A 10,751-nucleotide genomic window follows, 5' to 3' on the forward strand; every position below is an offset into this window, starting at 1 on the left:
TCTCTCTCTCTCTCTCTCTCTCTCTCTTCATTGTTGCCATTCAGTGATGAGTTGAAGATTCTCTGATTAAACTCCCTTAGGCAGGCATGTGTGCTTCTCCTCATGTAAACTCACTACCAATGAATCTCCCTACTAGACCCCCATTTCCCCACACAGGTTGGTAAACTGTAAGTAAAAGCCAATTCAACTTCAAAAATCCCAAGAGCTAGATAGACACTGTCTAACTCAGAAGTAACTAGAAAAGAACTCTTAGCAAATGCACATACACATATATACATGTCAACATGTCATACTGGATTTTCTGCAATTTCTCATTGATTACAACAAAAACTTCCATGTTTACTTTATAAATTATTTATCTCTAACAATATTTACCCTTCCAAGTTTGGAGAAGTATTTGTTACTAGTAACTCTAAACAGAGCAGAAGTGAAGCTGCTGGAGGGTAGAGAGCATTACCTGAGCTGGAACCCAAGGAAAACACTCCATCTTTGTTTCCACTAAACACTGAATATTTGACGCTGTCCCCAACTGCTTCAGAAGCAAAAGCTTGCACAGTCACAACAGAAGTACCTGTAAGAATGAGACAGAAGCATCTTTATCTTTATTTTGTTTTCTCAGATTGGTCAAAACTTTTAATAAACTGAAAAATTGTAAAAGCAGTCATGGAAACATACATACTGCACAGAGAAATGAAGATCAAGATTACAACAATTTCTCACTGGAAACTGTACAAGCTAGATTATGGGTCAACATTTAAAAAACACAGAGTACAACATTTATAAAGTACAACCGTAAATTTTTATTTAGCAAAAATGTCTGTAAAAAGGAGAGAAGAGGAGCCGGGGAGATGGCTCAGTAGATTAAGTGCTTGCCTGGCAAGTGCAAGGGTCTGAGTTCAATTCCCGGTTCCGAAAAAAAAAAAAAAGGAGAGAAGAATAAAAACATTTTCAGCTATATAAAAGTAAAAGTCTCTACCAGTAGACCAGCATTTATTTAATTATTTGTTTGTTTGTTATTATGTATTTTAGTACAGGGTCTACAAGGTCTCACTGCACAAATGGACTGGTAGTGATCCTCCTATTTTCAGCCTCACAAGTGCTTGCTGGGATTACAGGCCTGTGCCACAACGCTCAGTCTCAATTGCTGTCTCAGTGCACCTGGGGGCAGGGCCAACATGGCACACCGGGGATTGAACCCACATCCCTGCAGCTGCCTAAGCAGGTGCTTTAATCCACAGAGCTATCTGGCCAGATCAATTAGACCAACATTTAAAGATTAAAGGTTCCCTAAACAAAAATGAAAATGGCATCAGCTTGCTATCAGCATTAAGGAAAGAAAAGCATCAGAAAAGGTAATGCAATGAATATGTAGAAGGGCTTTTGCTCAATACACTTATGTGCCAAGTAGTGATGTTTTTGGTCAGTGATGATTCCTGAGAAATGCATCATTAGCCAGTTTTGTAATTATGCACCATGTCTGTGACATCTATAGGCAATATAATTCTATGGGGCCACCGTCGAAAAACAACATCTGCAGGAAAAGAACATTTTAGGGAAAAAACAAGAACGCATAAGGACTGTGATTTGCCTAGTGTATTTTCAAGCCTTCGTTCATCCACCAGTTGACCCAGGAGGTGTCCTAGTAAGTCAGGTGCTACTCTGAGTGCTGGGGATGCAACAGTAGCAGGATGGAAAGTGTCTGTCTTCATGGCGGCTGCTAAGGGGCAGGAAGAGGCAGAAGGTAAACCACAAAGCAAGGATGCAATGGAGGTAGCCTACGTATCATGCTGCCTCCCTGAAAGAGAAAGGAGGCTATGCAATCTGGGGATAGGCCCTGGGGATAGGCCCTGGGGATAGGCCCTGGGGATAGGCCCTGGGCATGCGCAGTGAGCCCAGGAGGCGGCAGGAGGGGAAACAGCGGCAGGGAGGAGGGAATAACTAGAAACATTTGAAGGAATGGAGGAAAATGGTACGGTTTACTTTTTTAAAATGATATATTAACTGCCATCTGCAAGACAGAGAACAGAGGGATAAGCAAAGAGCCCAAAGACCAATCAAGGTGATGCGGCGGCAGTCCTAGGCCCCAGGCCTCAGTGACCTGGGACTCTGGGAGTAGGGACAGAAGGAAGTGGCCACAGGAAACATGAATGTTGACGCCCTCCCCTGCACGCTGAGTGGCCAGGGGAAGGGAGGCTGCAGAAGTGAAAATGTAGCAAGTGATTCCTTAACCACTTTCTGGATAAGTTGCATATAAAAGCAAGCCAAAAGGAGGGATGATGGACTCCACCGTGTGACCCCAACTCATCACAGTGTTAGAATGTGAGGGCAGCAAGCAGGACAGAACTCCAAGGAAGAAACAGAAACTGGATTAGGCGCAGGACTTACAATGATAGGAAAGAAAGAAGTACTTTAGGGGAGGTTAATTTTTTGCTTTTGGTGCTGAGGACTGAGCCCAGAGCTTCCAGCTTGCTAGGAAAGCGTTCTGCTGCTGAGCCAAAGCCCTAGCCCCTGCAAGAAGTACTTTAAAGGTATGAGGGCCAGGACAATTAGCAAGCATGGCTAGTGGCAGTAGGATGACCAGCACAATTACACTTGGGCCCTGTAAGGCAGGAGTGGAGAATAGGTCTAAATAGAAAGGGAAGGAGAGGTGGGCGGGAGCCCAGCGGATGTAACTGTCAAAAGCAAGCTTGGCTTCACAGCAAGGCGTGACACTTTTCTTCCCTAGTGGATCAGGTAACGAAGCCACTGGGGGGTTGCAGGGGGCAAGCCGTCCCTGACCATGCACAAATGAGTGTGGCTGGAATCCAATGGAACTTTATTTTTAAGTATAAGTGAATAGGCTTTTTGTAGTAGGAAGCAATGAAGAAAAACTGGAAAGTTCTTCAGCGGGGACTACTAAACTGAGCGAAGAGGCTGCATTTCCTAAGGGAAGCAGCAGGAGGCAGTAGCCACTCCTGCGGGCAGCTCTGGGAGAAGCAGCATTGGGCTGGCCTTAAGGGTTCCGGAGGCCTATCTGGGCGCCACCTTAGTACTCTGACGTCTCGCCACGCCTTTTGCTGTTCACCTCTGCTTTGCCTCCTGTCCTGGCTGTCAATTTGTTTCCTTCCTAAGGCTTCCTGCCGCGTGTTTAAATTGCTCAGAAGCATTTCTGTGTAGTCTACATCACTAAGGTTCAAATTATCGTGAAACAATGCACGTATGTCAGATAAACAGCTCTGTGAGTTTTAACAACTATATGCACCTATGCAATCTGTATCACTAGCAAGACCTAAAATAATTTGAACACCTCAGAAAGTTCCTTTATGCCCTTCTGCAGTCAGGTTTATCTCACTTTTGGCCCCGAGAAGTCAGGGATCTGCTTTCCATAACTCTAGATTAATGCAGCCTATAAATTTCATATAATTGCATGGTTTTTTTTTTTTTTTTTTTTTTTTTTAACCAGGAATTGAACTCAGGCCCTTGTGCTTGCCAGGGAAGTGTTTATTCCACTGATGCATTTCAATAATATTATTGAAAGATATACCTCTTAGTACCAAACATGATAGTGGTTGGTTAGGCTACCTCTGCCAACTCAAAATTAATACTGATGTTTTCAAAACATTGAACTACATCAGCCTTTCAGTAAAACTGAAGTTATCAATTCAACTTAGTTTACAAAAAGTTAAAGGCAGCATATACAGGGTTCTTTGGTTTACTTTTCAATATGTATTTATCTGTAACCAAATGGGCTACATCCATCATGGAGAGACTTGGGCTTAGGCCACCCCGGGCTGCTGCTCACCGCGCTAGCACGACATCTGCTTCTCCTTCACGCGTGGGCTCATCCGGAGATGCCCCAACACTGCCTCAGTGAGGTCAGAGTTTTGGAGGTGACTACTTATTTGTCTTAAGGCACAGTATAGAAATTTGTGAAAGTGTATTCTATTTCTTTAAAAAGAACAAAAATAAAAGAAAACTAGAAGCAGTGGCAGTTTTACGGAAACAATTCATAGTAAAACCCGGAATGCTTTATCTAGCCAGAACTTAGAGTAAAGCAAGTTTGTTTTCAGAGTGATAATTGATTCTAAATTGCTACGTAATATAATAGAACATTTTTTTTAAATAGAACTGGACTGAGGAAGTAAATTCTATATAGAGTTTTTTTTTTAATCATTGACACAAATATGACCAGTTTTTTAGAAGAAATGCTAAAGATAGTTCAAGTTCATAAACTTGTAAGTAATATTATTTCTGCCTTAGTTTGCAGGACTAAGTTTTCAGCATAACTGAAAGCCACACATACTATTTTGTGTGTCCCAAGTTCATTCCATCTCTACCTTACAGCTGCACTGCACGGAATGTGCATCCCACCATTTGTTTTCCATTCACCTATGCAGTGACATTTGGATTGATTCCCATCTGGAGTTATTCTCAGTACTATACACACATTCATTTTTGCAAGGATTCATGTTTTCATTTCTTAGAGGTATATACCTATGGTGAGGAAGTGTTTAACCTTATAAAACAAACATAGCCAAACTCTTTTCTAAAATGATAGTTCTATTTTCTATTCCTTCTGGAAACATTTGAGAGTTCCAATTGCTTCATGTCCACTGGTATTTAGTTTTCCCCATTTCAGTGGATAGGTAACATAGTTTGTTTTATTTCTGATTTTCCTGATGCAATATTGAACATCTTCTCATGCTCATTGGCCACGTCCACCCTTCTTTGTAATTCATCTTTGTTCCTTGGCTTCTTATTTTCTGTCACCCATCACTCCTGACCAACTCCCTTATGAAATTCTTCACTGGCCCTCTGTCCTCTGACTGTAGGCATGTGACTTGCAGCAATGATGCTAGACCTGATCTACTAAGTCACCACCTCCCCTCCTCTTGTCTTCTTTTTTAAAAATTAACTTTATTGAGAAACAAATTGCAATGAGACAGTTTCAAAACAGGTTAGTAGGACAGTTACAAAATTAAAACATTGCATATTGTTGTGTTCGTATTAGGTATTCATAGTACAAGATGCAGACACGATATCCTGTCCAAATACTATTAGTTCAAATCTTTCTTCTCATTGAAGTAAGGGAAGCTATTATGCTGAGCTGTAAAAGGCTCAAGTGAACAATGCCCTATTGTCTTCTGCCCCTCTAGGATGCGGTGCTTACCAGGTGGGAGGACACAGGCCGACAGAGCACTCCAGGAGTCTCACTGGCCTCTGGCTGCACAGCAATTGTGGCCTTAAAATGGAGATAACAAGGCAAAAAGGAAAAGTGAAAGAGTCTTAAAAGGGAAGAGAAACTGCTATGATGTCCGACATGAGTTCACAGCAGAGCTCACTAGCTCTAATGTTTTAGGGTAAAAAAGCAAGGTGCACAGACAAATAAAGAGGTCAGATGGTAGAGGAGACAGAGTTCCTGAGGGGCCCAAGGGGCCGGGGGCGGTTTGGCTCATCACTGCCTAGAGAGGAAGCAGGCTTCGGGATGCTTAAGACATGAGTCTTTTCAAGACAATTTTCAAAATGCATGTTTATTTTGATGGGAAATCTCCCAATTCCTAAACATTGGAGAACAATTGATAGACAACAAACACCCCCAGATGGGTTGTGCACAACACAGCAATACCCTTAGCCTAGCTCTGAGCTGGCTGGCTTGCTGTCTCTGTTCGTAGCCCTCCTAACACTTGTGTGGGTTACTTATTTGTTATCGGCAGACTGGAATACAAGTGAAGACTGTTTTCATCTTCTCATTTACACTGGACTAAATTCTGTGACAGCAGAAGAAGTTCTCTACACACAGTGGGACTTTGGTTCACGAACACTTTTCTTTGCAAGCAAGGTGGTTCACAAACAGAAGCATCTGGCAAAACTTTGTTTTGTTTGCAAACTGCATCGGGTAATGAACAAGATTCAAGTTGAATATTTCACTGCTTTGGAAACATTACATTGAACATAAACTGTGAAAAGTCTAAAAATAATCTACCAAGATTTCCAAGCTCTTGTTCCTTTCAAGCCAATTATGAAGTCACACAGCAACAAAATAATGGATTTTAATCAATCATGGAGGAGTCAAGTCACTATCCATGGTGAGGAGTTGTTCAAATTGCATTCTGCCCTGATGCTTGCCTCCCGGCATTTCTGAGGCACATTGTTCATGAAAAATGGTAAGACTCTGTCTTTATAGTAGTGTAAGATGTTTTATCTTCAGTGCTCACTCACAGTCTGGCCTTCCTGGTACAATTTATTTTCAAATGAGGGACATTTTATTTTAACTGGCTTGTCATATTTTCTTAAATATCTCAGTAGGAAGAGAAACAGCTCTTCAGGCAAGACACACAGTCTTGCGGATGGCCTTTTTGGGGCATGCTTCTTATGTGCCCATTTCAAAAGAAAACTAGGACATTGCTTGTGTGCAAAAGAAGAAAGATGAGTACAGAATTGTGAAGGAAAATTACACATGGCCCCTCTCAAAGGAAACAACCATATTTTATTGCAAGTAAAACGTTCATAATATCAAGTGGTGTTATACAGCAGCAGAATTTTATTCAGTGGAACTACTTCAGACTTGATGCTAAAGTTAGCAAAAAGCTGAAAATGTTTATGTATGCGCTTTCTCTGACAAGTTTTACTTTTGAGAATTTCCTCAAGAAAAATAAGAAATCCTTACTGTGCATATTTTTAGTAAATCTCCATCTCAGGGCATGTAAATGAAACTTACAAGTACTATTCACTTCATATAAGGTAGAAATAGTAAGCTGGGAAAATAGCCACCACTGTACTCTAATAACCATGATGTAAGTGAAATATACAAAACAATTTATCTCTTACATTTTTAGGTTTTCATGAGTTTCACTTTAAGCTTACAATTGTATAGAAAAATCTAGAGTATATTCATGTTCTTTTTCTCTTCATAAAAATAACATTAAAAAATAATACCACTCACAGAAAAAGTGAATTTTCAGTTTGAAACACAATTGTAAAACAAATATTCTACATTATAGAACTGCAAAAATCAATAATCATTATAAGTGTTTGGGTAAATTTCTTATTGATGACTGGTTGGAGAAACAGATTTTTCAAATCTTTGGTTAAGCCTGAAGTATCTATTATCTCTTAAATGTCTAAATCATTGAAATTCTAAATGTAGTTTCATCATTTAAGAAGGAAAAACATTTGGAGAAAAATTAGCAAAATCACAGAAGAGGGACGCTCAGACCTTGCTCTTCACAAAGACGGTAAGCCAACGACAGTATGTTTGGCAAAAAGCATTTTTGAGAACTGAAAGCTCAGTTGAGAGCTTGGAGGGCTCTAGGCAAGCTCAAAACCAGGAACAGCTAGTTGGTTTTCAATATGGCAAATAAAGGCCATTTGATTTCTCTTCTAGTCCAGTTCCTCACAAACTTGCACCTCAGAGTGCCTGGACATAAACACCCAACTCCCAGCTTCTCTGTCAGCAGGGCAAGAAGAAAGTAGACTGTGTGTCCCATTGCAGGGCTGTGGTGGAGGCTGGCTTTCGTCTTGGCTGGTTCAGAGGATGGAGAGGGGATCATACACTTCTGATGTCCAGAGGAGGACAAAGGAAAATGCAGGAGCTTGGAGCAATGCAGAGAACCTGAGATACCCAGACAGGCAACCAAGAGGAAAAAACTTATAAACTCTTGAAATACAAAATGGCCCAACCTGTGTGACAGGTTAGTTATGCGTACAAACTCAGAGAAAACTCTTCATCAGAAAAGGTTTGAAGGACCCCCAGAAGCTCCATCCAGGCTTATTGGCTAAGGTCTTCCCTATATTGAGCTACTTGTGGAGACTGGCAGAAGAGGCTGTTTTTGTTTGGTTTTGGATTCAAATATACAACTACCATGAAACACTGAAAAGACAAACGAAGAAATAATGAAACATGACCAAATTAAAGCGTCAAAGTAAAGCTACAGAAAAAAAGCCCTAAAGATATAAAGATTAATGAATTGCTTGACAAAAAATTTAGAATAATATTTTAAAAAGCCACTCAATGTACTACACATGAACACAGACAATCATATTATGTCAGAAAACTATGCATGAAGAAAATGCAAATACCTACAAGGAACTAGAAACTAATGGAAATGCACTTTATTCTAGAGCTCAAGAATATAGTCATTGAACTAAACATTTCTTTAGAGGAGTTTAGTAGACAAGATAAAGAGGAAATATCATTGAGCTTAAAGACATCACTGAAAATTACCAAGTCAGAGGGTAAAATGGAAAATGGAATGAGGAAAGCTGAAGGTCATTTGGGAGACCATCAGGTAAAGCGATGTGGTAGAAGCCTTGGAATGGGGGTAGAGAGAGAGAGAGAGAGAGAGAGAGAGAGAGAGAGAGAGAGAACCTGAAGATAGATTGATAAAAACAGCTGTACCAGCCAGCTTTCTTGCTGCTCAACACAATACAAACACCTGAAATTTAAAGGATATATTTAATTTGGCTCATGTTTTAAGGGAATTCAGTCCATGGCTACCTGGCTCCAGGGCAGAAAGTAGTGGTAGAAGGCATGCTGCAGCAAAGATGCTTGGTTCATGGTGACCAGGAAGCAAAGCAGGGGGACAGGGCCAGAGCAGAAGGAGTAAGGGACTAGACACATCGCACCACCAGGCCTCTGTGAGCCAAGCACACACGTCCAGGGCTGAGCCCTGCCAATGCTCAGTGAGACACCAAGCCAGTCGGGCTGACATTCTAACATAGCCACTACAGAATCAGTGGTCAAAATAACTTTTAAAAATCAGTTTTATTCATTTTGGATATAAGGAAGCCCCAAAATAGATACTTAAAAATCGCTATTCAATATAGGGCATGAGTAGCCATGTCATTTCAGGCAAAAATGATTTCAACTTCCCAACTATAGCAAGAATCAAAGGACATTGTATACTAGGTCGATTTGACAGGAAGTTACAACTACAAATCACTGCACCTACTGGCAAAAGGCCCAAATATACAAAGCAAATACTGACAGAATAGATGAGAGAATTAGTAATACAAAAATAAGAGGAGACATTCATGCTCCACCTTCAATAATTAGTAAATCAACCAGACAAAGACAATTCGAGGAACAGAAGACATGAATAACACTGCAGACCAGTGAGACCAAAGAGACATACCCAGAAGACTTCACCCACCAGCAGCAGAACATGGATTCTCCTGCAGGGCACACAGAACACTATCCATGTAGCTCATATGGTAGGTCATGAAACAAATCCTAATAAATTTAGTAAAACTGAAATCATACCAAATATCTTTTCCAACCACAATAGAATGAAACTTGAATTCATTAGCAAGAGGAAAATTGGAAAATTCCCAAATATGTGAATGACCAATGTACCAACAAATAAATACAAAGAGAAATTACAAAATATCTGGAGATGAAAAAAAGAGCTCAGCATACCAAAAATTATGGGACTCAGCAAGAACAGCCATAAGAGAGAAGTGACTAATGGAAAGTAGCTGTATTGGAAACAATAAATCAACAAACAAAGTCACCATAAGGAGCTGCAAAAAGAATAAACAACCCAAGGTTAGAAGGAAGGAGAAAGGAGAGATTCACACAGAAATAAACTACATTGAGAAAATACAAACGATAGAAAACGATAAATGAATCTAAGGATTTTCTTTTAGAAATCAACAAAACTGATGAACTCTATTAGAATAACCAAAAAAGGAAAGAACAAAAATCAGAGGTGAAAGAGGAGACATTATTACTGAGACCACAAAAATAAAGGATACCAAGACTACTGTGAACATGTATGTGCCAAGAAATTAGTTATCCTAGAAGAAATTACGCATTTCAACAAATGTAACAATTTATCAAGGATGAATAACAATGGCACAGAAAATCTGAAAAGAACTAAACTAATATACTGAATATATAGTCAAAATTTCTCAACAAAGAAAAATCCAGGAACACATGTCTTCACAGGAGAATTTGATCATCTCAAGAACAGTAATTCCAATCCTCCTCAAACTCTTTAAAAAAAGTGGAAGAAGAGGAAATACCCCCAAATCATGTTAGGAGGCTGACTGTACATTTCCACCAAAGCTGATACCATAAAGAAACTACAGCCAATATCCATGTAAATATGCATAGGAAAAGTACTCAATAAAATACCAGTATGTAGAATTTAATAGCATGTTAAATGGATCATACACCATGACCAAATGGAATTTATCCCACTGATCAAGAAAGGTAGAACGTATGGACATAAATTAATGTGGTGCACTACATTAAACAAAGAAACAATAAAAATTTTGTTTGTCCCTCAACAGACAAAAGCGCATGTGACAAAATCTAAGTGCTTTTTTTTTTTTTTAATAAAAGTACAACCCTGAGTCCTAGCCCAGGTCCGGTGAGTGTGTGGGAGAGCTTCCTGCTACCCTGCGCCGGTGGGACCAGTCCCAGCCCAGGCGCAGCGTGAGCCAGACCCTCTCCGACCCCCTTGGGACGCGCCCCACCACTCCACAGCACCTGCCCCACCCTGCCCGCCGGGTAGGAATTTCTGCCATGTTCCGGGAACCCCCAGACCCAGTCCTAGCCCAGGTCCGGTGAGTGTGTGGGAGAGCTTCCTGCTACCCTGCACCGGGCGGACCAAATACCAGTCCCAGCCCAGGCACGATGTGGGTGAGACCATCTCCCACCCACTTGGGATGCCCCCCACTACTCTGCAGCACCTCCCCCATCCCCGCCCACCGAGTAGGAATTTCTGCTGCATTCCGGGAACCCCCAGACCCAGTCCTAGCCCAGA

General features: G+C 40.8%; 1 protein-coding gene across 1 annotated transcript in view; it reads right to left on the reverse strand.

Annotated features, from left to right (window-relative positions):
• Dchs2 (dachsous cadherin-related 2) overlaps positions 1-10,751 on the reverse strand; it is a 262,455-nt gene that overhangs the window by 30,454 nt on the left and 221,250 nt on the right. Inside the window, exon 14 of the mRNA XM_023723670.1 lies at positions 458-571. Within this exon, the coding sequence (XP_023579438.1) occupies positions 458-571 (114 nt within the window). The remainder of the gene's footprint in view (positions 1-457; positions 572-10,751) is intronic.

This window comes from Octodon degus, unplaced genomic scaffold (genome assembly GCF_000260255.1).
Source record: "Octodon degus isolate 3935 unplaced genomic scaffold, OctDeg1.0 scaffold00101, whole genome shotgun sequence".
NCBI classification, from domain to species: domain Eukaryota; kingdom Metazoa; phylum Chordata; class Mammalia; order Rodentia; family Octodontidae; genus Octodon; species Octodon degus.